The sequence below is a fragment of the Strix uralensis genome, chromosome 16 (assembly GCF_047716275.1).
Source record: "Strix uralensis isolate ZFMK-TIS-50842 chromosome 16, bStrUra1, whole genome shotgun sequence".
Lineage (NCBI taxonomy): Eukaryota > Metazoa > Chordata > Aves > Strigiformes > Strigidae > Strix > Strix uralensis.
The window spans coordinates 6,254,350-6,270,504 of record NC_133987.1 but is presented as its reverse complement, the minus strand read 5'-3'; the positions used below and the strand labels follow the sequence as shown (position 1 = coordinate 6,270,504).

General features: G+C 62.6%; 2 protein-coding genes across 3 annotated transcripts in view; one reads left to right on the top strand and one right to left on the bottom strand.

Annotated features, from left to right (window-relative positions):
• The window catches only part of SLC5A10 (solute carrier family 5 member 10), a 39,262-nt gene extending 33,346 nt beyond the window's left edge, over nt 1-5,916 (top strand). Inside the window, exons 9-14 of one of the 2 annotated variants that reach the window (XM_074885595.1) lie at nt 1,618-1,725; nt 2,121-2,271; nt 4,486-4,654; nt 5,093-5,308; nt 5,490-5,571; nt 5,750-5,916. In XM_074885595.1, the coding sequence (XP_074741696.1) occupies nt 1,618-1,725; nt 2,121-2,271; nt 4,486-4,654; nt 5,093-5,308; nt 5,490-5,571; nt 5,750-5,916 (893 nt within the window). Of the gene's footprint in view, nt 1-1,617; nt 1,726-2,120; nt 2,272-4,485; nt 4,655-5,092; nt 5,309-5,489; nt 5,580-5,749 lie in introns of both variants that reach the window. The other variant, XM_074885596.1, reaches the window with a different exon arrangement.
• Nucleotides 5,917-6,196: 280 nt separating this feature from the next.
• On the bottom strand, nt 6,197-12,845 carry GRAP (GRB2 related adaptor protein). Its single transcript, XM_074885809.1, has 5 exons — nt 12,693-12,845; nt 11,326-11,423; nt 9,960-10,082; nt 8,488-8,656; nt 6,197-7,118 (listed from the first exon to the last, which is right to left on the bottom strand). The coding sequence occupies exons 1-5, from the start codon at nt 12,768-12,770 to the stop codon at nt 6,933-6,935; spliced, it is 654 nt and encodes a 217-aa protein (XP_074741910.1). The 5' UTR covers nt 12,771-12,845; the 3' UTR covers nt 6,197-6,932.
• Nucleotides 12,846-16,155: the final 3,310 nt, after the last annotated feature.

Sequence of the window (16,155 nt, the reverse complement as noted above, 5' to 3'; positions counted from 1 at the left end):
TGACAAATTCAGCTCCCGAATTATGGGCAGCCCTGGCGCGGGGAAAAAGCCGGCAGCTCCTTCGTAATCTCCTGCCTGTTTGCAGGGACAGGTCACTGTGGCCGATCAGGTCAGTCCCCGCCGTCGCCGATGTCCCCGCTCAGCCGCCCCGGGCTGACCCAGCCGGACAAGCAGCACCCGGCGCAGACATGGCCTCACTCCCGCAGCCGGCACCGGGGCTGGCTCCTCCCGACTGCGGATGGAACCATTAATTACAAGCTCCTAATTAATTTCCCATCTCTAGGAGAGGGCCTAATGACAAAGCAAGGCAGCAGGGTACGACGCTGGGCTCTGCTCCCGGCTCAGGGGCTCTGGTTGCCCCGTTGGGCTTGGCTCCAGCTTCCCACACGCTCCTGGGTCCCACCGAGGGGTTTGGTGGCAGAGCTGAGCCTTGGGGTGGGCGTTTTAGCTGGGATATAACACCCAGACACTGCTTTGCCCTCTGGAGCATCTTCCACCCGCCAGCAGCCAGCTATTTGCATGGAGCCACGCAGAACGTGGTGTTTTAGAGAGGGGGAAACTGAGGCACGGAGCGGTGATGGCAGCTTTACTCACAGTTGCTGGAGGACAGAGTCACCGGAGCCCTGGCGCTGACTCTAACCCTGGGGAAAGGCGTCCCAGGCTGGACTTTTTTAGCGTCCTTGGGATGTGCTGAGCGTTGCCTGTGGTCGGCTGCCTGCACCCTGTGTCGCGCTCCCATCGCGCCCCACATCGCACCCCACACTCCTTTACGGAGAGCCCCGGGGTGTTACCAGCTGGTGTTTTCCTCCCCCAGCAGCTGCTGCTGGGGGGCTGAGGGCTGCACCCCACTTTGGCAGGGGTCACTATGCAGGAGGACTGGGATGATGCTCCCAGCCCTGTGCGGGGATCACCCCTGCCACTCCCCGTGCTCCTCGGCAGGAGGATGCAGACCGGAGAGGCAGGCAGCCCATCCATATTTATGCCTGACATTAATTTCCATCCATTTCAATATTTTATGAGCGTAACAATAAAAAAAGGGGTTCAGCTCTCGTTGAGACATAGAAGTAATTGGGCGTTGACAGTCCTGGCGAGCAGCCACACGCGTCCCAGGGAGCTGCTGGGTGCTGCCCATGCGGAGGTAATTGCCGCAACGGTGCATGAACCCGCCTGACCCCGTGCACAGGGATGGGCAGCACCTGCCCGCGGGGCTCTGCCACCTCCGGCCATAGCCCTGGGTCCTGGTGGGTCCCATCCTGGCTCTGGAGGTCCCCCCTGGGGTGGCTGTTGCTGGCTTTAGTGTGGGGAGGGCTCGGTGGGGGTAGCACTGACTGGAGCTGGGCTGGGTGTGAGGCGGCAGGAGGTGGGGGTGATGCTGCTGGTCCGGATCCTGCCGGGGTTGAGGCTGACTGGGGGGGGAAAGGGGCTGGGGGGAGGCAGAGGTGGGTCTCTATGTGGGTTGTGCTGCCTGCTTCTCCCCCCAGTCCCCTGCCAAGGTCTGGGCATCATGGCCATAGCGAAGGGCCAATGTCTGCCCCAGTGGAATGGGGTGCCAGGGGGTGCTGGGCTGTCCCCTGTGCCACGAGGGGTCTTGACACTTCACCTGCCTCTGTCCCCCAGACACAGTGGCCTGCGTGGACCCTGAGGAGTGTGCCCGTGTCTGCGGGGCTGCCGTGGGCTGCTCCAACATCGCCTACCCCAAGCTGGTGGTTGAGCTGATGCCCAGCGGTAGGTGGGTGGAAGCGGGTGTCTCCATCTGTGCTGGGCTTTGATGCACCCCAGGGCTGCCCCTGCACCCCGTGGCAGCTTGGGTGTTGGGGGGGACCCCATGTGTGGTCTGGGTGGGCTCATTCATGGGACAGCCCATGCAGCCCCTCCAAGGTGACCCTAAAAAGTGAGTTCAAGGGATGTGAGTGACTGTGGGGCAGCGGAGGGTCCCAGCATCCCAGGGTGTCCCCAGACCCCATCCTTGCTGCAGGGGAGATGCCAGCGTGTGCCTGCGGAGGGGGAGACATTACCCCTGAGTGAAGCATCGGGGCTGTCCCCATCCCATCCCATCCCATCCCATCCTCTCCCATCGCCCTCCGGTTCAGCCGCTCCCTGACGGTCCCTCTCTTCCCCAGGGCTGCGGGGGCTGATGATCGCGGTGATGATGGCCGCGCTCATGTCATCCCTGACCTCCATATTCAACAGCAGCAGCACCCTCTTCACCATGGACATCTGGAGGAAGCTGAGGCCGGGGGCTGGTGAGCGGGAGCTGCTCTTGGTGGGAAGGTAGGGACTGGGGGTTTCGAGGAGACTGACTGTGGGTTTCGGGGAGACTGGCGGGGCCGGTCTGGCCCTCTGTGATCTACCTTTGGTGCCCGGGAGCCTGCAAAGTGCCTGCGCTCAGCCTGGGTTATGAAAGGGAAACATTTTATTATGGATTATTTGATGTATGAAAGCGCTGGAAAGGCAGACGGGGCGTTGGGGGTGTTTGGAGGGGCAGGGCTGTGCCTGGCACGAAGCCTCTCCCTCGCCGCCTCCAGCCCGTTCCCCCGGGGAAGCCGGCGGCTGGTCCCCGCCAAGGTCACAAGCAAAGTGCATGGGGGGGACCTTCGCCGGGTGGCAAAGGGCAGCATTGCCCACACATGCCCTGGCTGCTCCCGAGGGATGGGGGGTGCCGGCGGGGAGCCCAGGAACCCGCCTGTGGTGTCGCGCTCGGGGCGGCAGAGTCAGCGCTGGGGAATGCCCCGGCACGGTGCCGGGGTGCCGGGGTGCGCGGGGAGTGTCCTCGGCGCAGGGCAGACAATAACAGGAGGGAATCTGGGTCAGGGCTTTGGCTGGGCTGTGCTGGGGCTGCGGGGAGGGTTGGCTGGTCCGGCAGCTCCAGGAGCAGCCATTTCTTGGCATCCTCCATCTCGGGAGGGTGGGAAGGGGATGGGCAGCGATCCTGGGGAACTGTGGTCCCGCACGGCTCCCCCGTGGGAAGTGGGGTGCTTGTCTCAGGGCCTGCCTCGCCCCTCTCTGACCCCAGCTTTGGTGCCGGTCACAGCGGGTGTAATAACGCCGGAGAGCTTTCCTGAGGATGGTTAATGAGTGTTTGCAAAGGGCTCTGCCCGCCCGGGGTGGGAGCCACTGCTGAAGTCCATCCCGGGTGGTTCGTTAGCGCATCGGGCGATTTGCAAGCAGGGCGCTGTACGGCCCCACAGGGATATAGCAAACGATAAATGTTTTGGGAGAGGAGAAGTACAGCTGTTTAAGCTGTGAGTTTGAGGATTTCCTACCTGCCAGCGCAGGGACAACTGGCTTGGGGTTATTTCTGAGTAGCTGTGCAGGGGGTCCCAACCACCCCCAGGACCTGCCAGGGTGGGGATGCCCCGTCCGGCTCAGCGCAGGGAGGGAAGGGATTTGCTTGCGGGACCGGAGAGAGTTCCAGGTTGCTGGACCTGGAGTTTGAGCTCCTGCTGCCTGTCTGGAAATCCCCCCCAGACCCCACAGCAGCTGTGCCGCTCTCTGCCCTCCATCTCTGCCCCGATGCCCACCTCGGGCTGCATGCGGAGTGGGGCACGGCCACCCGGCACTGCCAGCCCACCACCATGCTCAGACACTCCTGCATTTTTCCCATGACCTTTTTGCATCCTCTGTGGCTTAAAGACCTACCAAACACAGGGTTTTTTCTCCTACCCCTTAGGTCAGGGTGTGCGTTTTACGCTCAGGCTGCTTCCTCTTTCCAAAGCACCAGGCAGGCAGTGGGGGCTCCGTCTAGAGATGCTTTTATCACTTTTTTTTTCTTTTATTTTTTCCTACTTCTGCTTTCCGAGATGAGCAGATGGAAATGTAGGTAATTCTGAGAAGCTGTAAACAAGCCAGGCTGAGCTATAAATACGTCGGCTTTCAGGACATGTCCTGCCCAGCCTGCCTGCTCAGATTGGGCCCAAAAAGCTGGGATCTGGCCAACACCTCTTGCTTTGGAGGAGGGTGATGCCTCAGGGTGTGCCTGGGCTTTGGGTGAGGATGGGGACAGGGTGGTGCTGGGGGACAAACGCACCCCTCCATCGCAGTCTGGCCAGGGGGAGCTGAGCACGGGGCAGCCCAACCCACGTCCCCAGCTCTCAGCTGGGTGCTTTGGCCAGGCACAGGGGTGCTGAGACCATCACCCAAATCTGGCCAGAGCACCCAGCCTCTGCGACTCGGGGCTTTTCATAGCAAAAGTGCCCATTGCCTGCTGTTTCACCATGGGGGGGTCCAACTTAGCAGCCCCCAGGCCTGGGGAGCGCTCCTCTGCCCAGGACGGAGATGGCACTGCCATAATTAGAATCCTCCACAGCCCTGGGATGTCACTTGGTGGCTCGCATCCTCCCACTGACCTGCCTGCATCCCCCGGCCAGCTCTTCTGTGCCAGTGCTGGGACTCAAACCTCAGGGACCCGCCCCCACCACCATGGTGATGCTGTGGGTGCAAGGAGACACAGGTGGGACAGGAACATCACCCTGCACCGCATCGCAGGGTGGTCACAGTGGTGCTGGTGGCCCTCAGCGTGGTCTGGATCCCCATCCTGCAGAGCTCCAGCGGTGGCCAGCTCTACGTCTACATCCAGGCTGTCACCAGCTACCTGGCTCCTCCTGTCACCGCCGTCTTTGTCCTGGCTGTCTTCTGGCCCCGAGCTAACGAGCAGGTACATGTCCTGGGTGGCTGTGGGGCCGGCTTGGGGACACAGGGTAGTGCCAACACCTCCCTGCCCACCCTGCTCCCGGGGACCCAGCGAGGCTCAGGGGGTTGAGGGGAGGAAGGAGGGAGGCGATGCTGGAGGGGCTGGGGAGAGGAACCGAGCCTGGCTGGTGTTTCCCCAGGGAGCTGGTGGGTGGCTGGTGTGGAGAGGAGGAGGAGGAGGAGGCAGGTGCCACCATGCATGGCCACCAAGCGTGGCACGGGCCGATGGGGCTGGCAGGCGACACCCCCTGTGGAGGGGGTGCAGGTTTGGGCTGGGGGTGCTGTCCCAACACGCCGGGGCTGCTCGTCAGGGAGCAGCTCCCTGGGGGGGGTGGTTTATCCCCTCTGTGGGGTGACTGTCCCCCCCCCTCTGGCCACCCCCTCACAGACCTTTGCTTTGCAGGGAGCTTTCTGGGGCCTGATGGCGGGGCTGGTGCTGGGGCTGACCAGGTTGGGGCTGGAGCTGGCGTACCCCCCACCCCGCTGCGGGGTCCCCGACCGGCGGCCCTGGCTGCTCACTGACATCCACTACCTGCACTTCGCCGTGCTGCTGGGCACCGCCACGGGCGCTGTGGTGATGGGGGGCAGCCTGCTGACCCCCCCGCCGCCTCCGGCCAGGGTGAGCAGGGCACCCAGGACCCCTCACCCTGGTCCCCACAGCTGCATCCACCCACCGGAGATCCTTGGCCAGAGACATCGGTGTCACCTGAGTGCACCCCAAGCTCGGCAAGGGGGGGGTCCCCGTGGTGGGGGGTCTGACCCAGGGGTGTTTTCTCATCAAATCTCACCCTGGTTTTTAGCTAAAGGATCTCACCTGGTGGACCCTCTCGCGGGAGCCCCCCCAGCCCTCCGTGGACGGCACATCGGAGGGACCCCCTGACGGTGAGTGTGTCCTTGGGGGTGTCTGGCAGCTGTGGCATCTTCAGTGCCCCCCACTCCCTGCTTTTAACAGGCAGCAGGATGACCTGTGCCTCAGTTTTCCTGTGGCCGTGCCACCTGCCAGGAGGTGGCTGGTCCCCACGGCTCTTTGTCCCCCACACTCACCCTCTTTCTGTGTCAGGTCCCTGCTCAGCCACTCCAGGCAGCCAGCAGCCATCAAAGGCCGAGGGACCCCCGGCCACAGCCCTCAAGGACACTACGGAGCCCCCCTTCTGGGCCCACGTCTGCGGCATCAACGCCGTTGTCCTGATGTGTATCAATATTTTCTGCTATGCCTATTTTGCCTAGTGGCCTGCCAGTCCCTGGGAAGGGGAGGGGGAAAGATGTTGGGAGGGGGGGCAGAAATGGGGATTTGGGTGATATAGTTTTTATTTGTCACATTTGGGATGTGGGATGTTTAAATCCACTGGTGCAGTGAGCTGGGCGTTCTCAGCACCGCGGACTCTGAGTGTGTCCCAGGGGGCTGTGAGGTGTGTGTGTGGGGAATTTGTGGGGGCAGTGAGTCCCCTGGGAGGGGTCTGGGGAGAGGTATCGGGGTGGGTGAATGGGGGCTGAAGGGGAAGCAAAACCACAGTGAAGCAGCAGGTGCCCGAACGCAGCCACAGGACCACCGTGGCGATGGTGGAAAAGGACCAGCCACGCTCGAGGGTGTCACCCAAACACATTTTACTAGCTCTAAATAAAAAATAATATAAAAGCCACAATTTGCAGCTGTGAACAGCACTTGCAGAACTAAATCCTGCCGGACCAGCCTTCCTCAGCCCCCTGAGCCCCAGCACCCCCTCTGTGGAGTTACCGAGCCCAGCTACATCCTGGCCGCCTGCAGCCCTCCTCGGAGCCGGGGCTTCGCTTCCAGGCTCTGGAGAGGAGAGAAGGTTTGGGGTGCACATGCTCGTCCCCTCTGTTGCTGTCACCCCGCCGGGTTGTGGCTCTGGAAAAGTTTTTCAGGCCCTGGTTGAACTCTCTGCGCTCCCTCCCCTGGGAGCACCGCTGCCAGCCCACAGCGAGAGGCGATGCCTGGGCTGGGGGTGGTGGAGGTTTCCTGGGTCAGGGGAGCTGTAGCTGATGTTTTGGGGTGCCGGTGCCGGGCAGCCCCTGGATGGGGATCACCGCCAACCTGGCTTCTACCTCCAGCACGGCCCATGCTGGGACCGTGCGCATCGGCAGCCCGGCGTGGGGACAGGCACCGTCCGTGGGGACAGAGGGACGTGCAGTCCGTGTGCAGGCACAAAGCAGCTCCAGGAGAGAGTGGGGGGCAGAGGGGGCCGCGCTCCTCCCCGCTCGCCCGCAGTGCCGGCGGCAGCTCACTTGCGGATGGGGTGGACATAGTTGCGGGGGAAGAGGCCGATGCGCCCGTAGATCTTCCCCTGCCACCAGTTGGGATCGGGGCAGTCCAGGACCTCGATGATGTCCCCGCGGAGGAAGGGCAGCTGGGAGCCGTCGTGGGCTGAGAAGTCGAACTGGGCTTGCACAAATTTGGGTCTCCTCACCTGGAGGAAAGTCAAGGGCAGGGGTTGGTGGGGGGAGAGGGGCCCCCCCATCTGCCAGTCCCCCTGCACCGGCCTGCACTGCCTGAGTCCCCAGTGTGACGGGGATGCTGCTCCAATGCATGATGAGGACCAGTCTGGTGGGGGTGGGGCAGAGCATAGAGGGTGTGGAGGTACCTGGGGTACCCACTTTGAGGATGAGAGATGGGGACCAGGGACATTCTGTAATGGGAAGAGTCAGAGGGCTGGGGACAGCCCTGGGTGCGTGGCAGAGCCTGGGGAGCAAGGAAGAGCCTGGGGTGCAGGGGAGCCCAGGCTCTGGCTGCACCCCAGGGTGCTCCCCTGCACCCCAGGCTCTCCCTTGCTCCCCAGGCTCTGCCACGCACCCAGGGCTGTCCCCAGCCCTCTGTGCACCCCAAGGCACAGGGCTCCCTCTTCCTGCTGCCTGGGAGACCTGAGATGGGTGCCCAGGGGATCCCTACCCCTCGGAGGCAGCTGGCACTCCTCTCCTTCTCAGGTCCCTCTGGGTGCCGGAGGCTCCCCCAGCTCAGCTCCCAGGGCCCAGTTTCACTTCCTCAAACCACCACCCCAGGGCTCGGCTTTGCTGGAGCGTGCCTGGAGCTGGCTGAGCCTTGTATCGAGTTGGTTGGGCTCTGCCACCCGCCCTGGGCATCGCCCCTGGCCCAAGGGACCGTGGCATGGGCCCGGGGCAAGCTGCCGTGCCCTGCCCTGCCCTGCCAAGCTGCGCCGGTAGCTTTTCTCCACCCTGCCAAGCTTCCCTGAAGCGCTGCCTGTTTTGGGCTGTTGCACCCTGCCTTGAGCTGAGCCTGAGCGCAGGGCCAAGCACCAGCTGGGCACCTGGGATGTCCCTGTCCCCTTCTGTGGGGACGCTGCAGCCAGGGGGGAGCTGAGCTTTGAGGGGGGCTCATACAGGGGTTTGGGACCAGATCCCCAGGATGCTTCGCCTGAGGGCAGTGGGCAGCCTGTGCTCTGGAACCGGTCTCTGCTCAGAGCTGGGACGTTTGCTTTCCTCCATTTTGTCCCTCTCTGCTGTTTCTCAGCCACTGCCAGTGTCCCGTGGCTGCCGGGGAGGGGCAGGAAAAGTTGAGGCAGGAGGAAATTCCCGTCCCCCAGGAGCTGCAGCCCCATGATGCCTCCCCGCGAGCGCAGTCTGCAGCAAAGCGAGATCGTGGCAGCGCTGCTGACCCATGGGCCCGTCCCGTGCCTCAGTTTCCCCATGAACCAGTGTGGTGGTGGCCGCTCTGGTACCAGGGGAGCGATGGGGAATCCCAAAGGTGGATCAGACATGGGCCGTGCCATCACCCCACACCCCAGCCCTGCGCGTCCCCACGGCCCCATCCCCTGACGGTACCTCCTGGGTCTGGTCCTCATCCCAGAGGAAGATCTGGTGCTTTTTGGCGATGGTGGTTGTCCTGTAGAAATCCACCAGCTCGTTGAGGGAGTTGAACTTTTCCTCCCAGAGGAAATATTTGCCGTTTCTCTCCCTGAGCACCTTGAAGTGCTGGACGTGCTGCCCGTAGCTGCAGAAGGAGGATGGAGTTACCCCAGCCCCAGGATGCTGGCAGCACCCAGACCCCCTTCCAGCATCACAGGCAAAGCCCAGGGGCTGCTGACTGGGCCCCACGGGTCCCACTGCACCCATCCTGCCACGCCAGGGTGACGGTGGCATGTGGGGCCACTCCCGGCCCTGCTGGCGAGCAGCAGGAGAGGGGTCCCCAGCATGATAACAACCCAGACCCACAGCTGAGACCTGCCACAGCTCATCCCACACGCAGCTGAAGCTCGGCACAGTGGGATGCCCGTGGGCCCAGGGCCGGCAGCCTGCTAGTCACGTGTAGGGCAGGCGGCTTTGTCCAGGGAGCAAACAGGGGCCACATGTGAAGGAAGTGTGATGAGAGCTGCAGGTCTCAGTTGGGAAGGAGACTGCAAAGCCTGGGATCAGCTCCCAAATCCCCTGTGCCCCTGGGGACCCCTAAACCGCAGAAGGACGGGGGCAGGCTGGGAATTCCTTTGCCAGCCCCTCATGTTGGCACCCCCTCGGTGTTGGGGCTGCCCACACTGCAGGGCTGGCACGGGGCCGCTGCAGGGACCCGCCGTTGCCCCGGGCAGGGGCAGGGAACCTGGCCACGCTGGTGACGCACGGCAGAACACGGCTCCCTTTCATTATAGGCAAGAACCTCCTTAAAACGCTTAATTAGAGATTAGCAGCGTGAGAAAGTGCCTGGCTGGCCTGGGGCTGGCTCCTGCTACCCTGGCCCTGGGCAGGGAAGGGGCAGCGATGGGGTGAGAGGCCCAGGGGCAGGCTCTGCCTGTTGGCATGCTGCCTTCAATACCAGAATCATCATCCTTGTGGCATTGGGGTGCTGTGTTCCTTCATCCCCAGGGATGCTGGGGGCAACTCGTTCCTCCAGGCCATGTCCCCTGGGCTGCTCTTGCAGCTTGGCCCCAGCCCCGTTGTTACCCACATGACTGTATTTAGGGTCACCCCAGCGAGGGACCCCTGGTGAGGCAGCAATGCAGCCCAGCTGTGCAGGCAGGGTGCAGGCAGGGAGCAGGAAGCAGCAGGGATGGAGGTGGAGTGTGAGGCTGAAGAGGGGAGGAAGGAGAGGAAGACCCTGCGCCTGGATGTGTCGGGGACATGGCTCCACAGCTCCCAGCCCCTTCGAGGTGTCTGGGGCAGGGCAGGGTGCTCACCTCTTCCCCAGCACCGTGGCGGGGAGCAGGCACGAGGGTGGCCTGATGCTCTCAGTCCCCAAAAACAGGGGCTGCAGTGGACCCCTGCCCATCCCACTGCGTGTCCATCTGCATCCCACCGCCACTTACTTGACGGAGATGGAGAACTCCCCCGGGGCGCTCTCGCTGTCGCGGATCAGGAAGGCTCCCAGGTGCTTGCGTTTGAGGAGCTGCTCCTCTGCCAGATGCCGTGAGATCCTGCCCGCATACCACCTGTGAGGGGCACCGGGCTCAGCCGCGTGGGCACCCGGGGACACCCCAGCGCCACATCCCCACCCCACATGATGGAGGGACCGTAAGAGCCCCGGTGCTGGCAGGAGCAGGGTTCCCGCTGGGCTCCCCACAGTGCAGGGACCCCCTTGCAGAGGTTTCTCCCTTCCCTTTCCCCCCACAGTTTACCACAGCGCTTTCTCGGGTGGGGTGGGGGGGGGGGGCGCAGAGTGCTGCGGGTGCAGATGTGCCCCCATGTGCTGTCTCATCCACGCAGGGTTAGCACAGCATCGCCGACAACTGCGACCGCATCCTGTCACCAGACTCGCCACAATCACATGCCTCGTCCCCCACTTTGCAGCCTGTCCTTCCCACTCCCCCCATGTCCCATGGCCCCCCATGAGAACAGCCCTGCCAGGTATTACAGGTTTGCAGAGCAGAAAACCCTCCGTGACGGGATAAAACCCTTCCTGCCTGCGTTGCTGGCAGCTGCCAAAACGAGGTGGAAGGGCAGAGTCCCCATCTCCCGTCCCTGCCAAGGCTGCACCCGTGTATTTGGGAGCCCCAGGCCACGGACACCCTCTGCTGCCTCTTAAAATTGCCCCATGGATGATCAGCCACGGACTTTAGCACAGAGCATCTCCCAGCACAAGCCCTCCAGGTGCTGCATGGAAGAGGCTGCATCTCGCCCATCCCAGCTTGTTAACTGAAGCCAGAGAGACAACGGGATCTGCCTCGGGCTGCCCCAAGCCCACGTGTTCCTGCTCCCCAGCCACAGCCCCGAGCAGGTTTTGCTATGGCATTTAAATGTGATTTACCAGGGGATAATGATACATAAAACACAGGTTAAAACAGGGATGGATTACACTGCGCTTTAATAACACAGTAATAGGATTGTGTCTAATGCAGTTGTAATCCCATAACGCTTTGTTGTTCCCCAATTATCATTTATTTAGCGGGCAGCCTGGTGTGAAGGTTGAATTTCTGCATGTTGGGGGTACACGGGCATGCTGCTGCCTCCCGTCCCCTCTGGCTGTGGTGGCAATGGCAGAGTGACCTGGCAGGCAGACCCCATCGCTCTGTGACTCAGTTTTCCCACGTGTGGGACTCGTGGCAGACCTTTGGGCATCAGGATGCACCGCTGAGATCGCTGCCTGGGTAGTGGGAGAGGATGTCCTGGCGCTGGTGGGTGCTACCAGCGCTGGGCTTTGAGCCCCCTTTCTTTGCGTGATGAGATGATACTCACGGGTGTGGCTTGACCTTGATGTAGTTTTTGGGGACGAAGCCCTCGCAGCCGTACAGCTCAGCCTTGTACCAGTTCTGGTCATCTTCCATGTTGAGGATCTAAGGTGGGAGAGAGGAGCAGGGAGGTGTCAGCCCAGCTGCTGTTCCCCTGGGAGAGGGGCTAAGTGGGACCCCCACTGCTGCCCCAGACCCCACATCCCCCACCGAAATCTGGGGAAAAGGGGGCTCTGACAAAAGCGACATGGTTTGGGGGTGTTTGGGGGCACCTGTACAGAGCTGACTGCTCCCCCCAGCCCTCCTTGGCTTGTGGTTGGTCTGGCTCACCGCGGGTGCCGGCAGCTGGGGGGGTGCTTGGCATTACCCCAAATCCCCGGCCAGGGAAAAGGGTAAACTCTGTCCCTGGAGGAACTGGGGTGGCAGCCAGACCCTTGTGTCCCTTCGGGGCGGTGGCAGCTGGGTCCTCCGTGGGAGGAAGCACCCCAGTGTGAACAGGGGTGCTGACACCCGCTTCCGTGCGACACCATTTTCCAGCCTCCCACGCAGGGGCCCGGGGGCCGGCACAGCTGTGCAAACAGGATCCGAAACCCCGGGGCACGACGCTGGGGCCACGGGGAAAACACACCGGGGAGTCAGGGACAGGCACAGCGGGTTTAGGGTGCTGGGGTACAGCCGGGACATGCCCTCACCCTCCCCGGGGCTGGCTGCACCCCTGGGGGGCTGCTGGGTGCCGGGGGTCCGGGAGGAGCTGCCGGCATTGCGGCATTGGCCCCTCAGAGAAGGGCGAGTGGCCAGGCAGCGTGGCAGGGTGGGGTTGCCCTTGCCCGCACCGCAGGGCTGCAGTCCTTTGGGGATGTTTTAAGCCCCCCTGCAACTTTTTGGGATGCCAGGGTGGCATCTGAGAGCCTGTCCCGATGCCAGAGCTTGGGTGGGGATTTGGGCACATGCTCCCTGCTGCCGCATCCCTGCGCCCACCCCCCCCATGCCTCCATGGGGAAGGGAAAATGTGTTCCAGCCCTGGGGGGCTGCCACAGAGCATGGCTGGTGGCACCTGTGGCCAGGGAGGACACGTGCCTCATCCCAGTTGGGACCTCTCTGGAGATGTGGCTGGTGGCACAGACAAGGGGTGCCCACCACTGCTGGGGATGCCACTCCGCACCCCAAAACCCTCAGAGATGACTCCTTATACACACCATGGAAAGCCCCAAAGAGGCAACAAAATCTCTTGCAGTGAAAGCGCCGGTGTCACCCCATGCCGTGTGCCCACCCTGTCCCCCAAAGCAGCAGCATCCACCCCCCTCTATGGCTAGTGACCCCCCTCCATGGCTAGTGATCCTCCCCCCATGGCTGATGACTCTGCTGCCCTCGTACCTTCAGGGTGTCCCCTTTGTGAAAGGGCAGCTCATCCTTTTCCGTCGCCTGGAAGCTGTACAGAGCTACCGACTCCATGGTGCTGGCTGTCAGGGGGGTGGTTTCGAGGGGTCCCGGGGGCTCGTCGCCCCACAGCGTGGGGCTGTGGGGGTACGGGGCGAGCGCGCGGCGCAGCAGTGCCGGCGGGCAGGAAGCCGCGCTGATGTCAGCGCGCTGCCGGGGCGAAACGGGGAGCACCACGCGAGACGCTGCTGGCGGGCACAGCTGCCCAGATGTGCAGGGAGGGAGCGGGGGGAGCTGTGCAAGCCCACCCGGGTGCTGGGGGGGCCTCCACCTGCAGATGGACCCGGGCACGTCGGCTGGTGGCACAATTTGATATCACCTCTGTGGTGGCCAAGGGCAGCGGTGTTGGGTGGCCACGGGGCTTTGAAGGAAATGGCCAGACACACAGGTTGAGGATGTGGGTGAAGCATGTCTGGAGAGCACAGCGAGCAGGCTGGTAGTGCTGATGGGAGAGTCTCTGATGTCTTTTAAGGGCTGAGCTGCCAGCACGGCCTTTAAAAGGTGGCTTGGTGGGAACAGTTGTTTTGGCAGAAAAAACAAATCCCTGAGAGGGGGATGAGCGGAGGCGCAGGGTGACAGGGTGGAGGCACACACCTGGTTTCTTTGAAAATCAGACTGAAAACCACGTCCCAGGTCCCAGCTCTGACCAGCAAGGTTTCAGCACAGTTATTGTTGGCTTTCTGAGTTGTGGCCCTTTGGGGGCTGATTTTTTTTTTTTCCAGCTTGCTTTTGCAGGGCTAGGAAACAAAAAAAAAATAAAATCCCTTTTAGACTAAAACAACTTCCTGTGGCTCTCGTGGGCGTCAAGCACTGCGTCCACAGGGCATTGTTCCCAATGGGAAGGTCCCCAGTGCCGTGCAGCCTTCCCATTGTGTGTGTGGGCCGGGGCATGAAGCTCACAAAAAATCCACCGGACGCTGGTTTTGCTTTGCTGCGAGGAATTAAACCAGGGACAGCTGCGGCTCAATCCCTGCCCATGAACTTGGGCATTTTCCAGTGAGGAGAAGGATGCCACTGCCATCTGCCCGGGGATGGATGAGCCGCGGTGCTTGCAGGGCCTCTGCGGGGACACCAGCTCAGTCATGCGCCTCCTCCAAATCTTAATTCCACTTCCCAAGTGCATCTGAAAAACAAATGCCGTGAACACCCCACCGAGGCCATTTTCAGGGTTTTGGTGCCCATGGGAAACCATGTGCAGGGTGGCCCTGGGTGTCCCTGTGCCTGGTGAAGCCCCGGTCCCCAACAGTTGTCCCCAGCACAGCCCCAGGACCTGCTGGTCCCAGGGGAAGCGGAAACTCTGGGAATGCTGGGGAGGGCAAGGGGGGGGCCGTGGGAAGGGGTTCAGTATGTGCACGCTTGTCACGAGGAGGACAGGACTCAGCGAATCTCTGCGGCCCAGGGGGGACCCAGGGGACGGGACTGCAGCGGGACGACGGCTATCTCAGGGTGAGCTTCCTCTGCCGCTCATCAGCCCTGGAGAGAAGCGGAGCTGGATGCTCCCTGGAGAAACCAGCCCCGGCAGAGCAGCTGCTCTAACTGCCTGATCCTGTCCCTGTGCCCACCTTCACAAATCGGATGACGCTAACCCCGCATGCAGGGGGTTTGCTCGCAAAGGACATAAAATAAGGCACCGGTGGGGGTGTGACCTGGGCGCGGAGGTGTCTGAGCATCAGGAGGGGGAGAAATCTGCAGCCCAGGGAGTAGGTTAGCGTGGGGTGATGACCTGCTGTGCCTCGGGTGGATACCATGAGCAGTTTTGGGGCCCGGCTTCCTTGGGCTCGCAGCAGGGAGGCTTGGGGGGCACCTCGGGGTGTCCAGCCTGGAGCTATGCATGGTGCCACGCTGCCCTGTGTGCCCGGGAGTGGGGCACAGGACAGTGGGGTCACAGAAGGGTCCCCAGAACTTGGTGCAGTGGCTGGACTCAGGACCAGAGCAGGATTGGGTCCCGCCAGCAGATGGCAGCAGTATCCAGGGGGACACGGGGGACACTGGGGACACTGCCACATGCCCCTTCACTCACACTCTAACAAAGCCAGCAGCCCCTTTGGCATCTCTGTCCCGCTACCTCCATCACATCCCCCTTCCTGTCTCCCCTTCCATCGCCTCGATCCTTCCTGCTGGCCCAGCCGTGGTCCCTGCCCAGGGGCCATGTCCCTTCTGCTCTCTCGTGGCCCTCTGGTGGTTTGCTGTCCCTGGCTGAGCACATGTGGCCACATGGCGGGGGTGAGAGCAGCACCTGCACCTGAGGAGCGAGCTGGGCTGGATGCCGGGGCAGTCTATAGCCCCATTTTTCTGGGTTGGGAGCCAAACACTCCTGCGTCCAGCTGTTTTCTGGGTTGGGAGCCCCATCCTGACTGACTGCCACGGAGTGGGACGGGGTGCCCCCACCCCAGGAGGGGAGCAGAGACCAGCACAGGGGTTGGTGCCCGAGCTGCATCGTGCTGCCTCCAAGGAACCCTTCAAAGGGGCTACAAGCACCCCGGTACCACAAAACTGGAGATGCCCGTTACCTCCTGGCCTTCAGCTGCTTCATTCCCCGCGAAAACCCTTCTGCCTGCTCATGAGCAGCCCCGAATCTGCCCCATCCCACGCTCACCAGAGCCCCCAGAAGGAGCCAGGACATCCCCGGGGTGCCCGGCTGCCAGGCATGAGGCTGCGCCGCAGAGCCCTGCAAGGCTCAGTCTGGGAGCCAACGGCTGACTAACTGCAGGCCTCAGACATCCAAGAAACATCAAAACAAGTTGTTTTCCCCCATCTTCCCTCTTGTGCCTTGTCAAGTAGTCATATTTTGTACAGCACACGCTGTACAGAAGCAGGGAAGAGCCTGTCCCTGCAGTGCCAGCCGTGAGCGGTGGGTGCTGAGCCGATGCCTGGCAGGGTGGGATCCTGGGGGGTTCTGTATCCCCATCCCTGCACCCTGTGTGTCCCTGGTGTTCAGAGGGACCCAGGAGGTGCCACATGGTTGCTGTTGGTTGCGGGCCAAAGCCTGCAGCCTGGAGCAGGGTGCTCGGTACTGCACGCTGTGAGCATCAGCCAAGCTTGCAAGGAGATGCCAAGGGCTGTGAAGGTGCCGTGGCCCATGTGAGGGTGCACAGCTGCGGGTGGGAGGGAGCCCACCCTGCCCTGGGTCTGACCAGCAGCCCACGCTTCCTCTCCCTCCACACAGGGGAGTTTTGTGACCCTGGGGACAGGCAGAGGAGGGTGCAGCCGGCTCTGGCATCACCCTTCCCCTCTGCACAGCCGCCCCTGGGCTGCATGTCAGGTGCTGGGAGCTGCCCGGAGCTCCTGCTGCCTCCCGGGTTGCCCAATCCGGCGAGCCTGTTTCATCAACATCCTGTGTTTACCTGGCTGCAAAATCCCCAGGCGGGAGGGAGGAAGAGGAGGGAGGGGAGCCTCTTCC

Bases quoted from the DNA above. Each gene is read 5' to 3' on its own strand.
- GRAP (XM_074885809.1), bottom strand. From the start codon at position 12,770: ATGGAGTCGGTAGCTCTGTACAGCTTCCAGGCGACGGAAAAGGATGAG. The intron at 11,424-12,692 runs GTACGAGGGCAG...CTCCCACCTTAG, and splicing joins ACAAAGGGGACACCCTGAAG to ATCCTCAACATGGAAGATGA. The intron at 10,083-11,325 runs GTGAGTATCATC...TGCCCCTCACAG, and splicing joins ATCAAGGTCAAGCCACACCC to GTGGTATGCGGGCAGGATCT.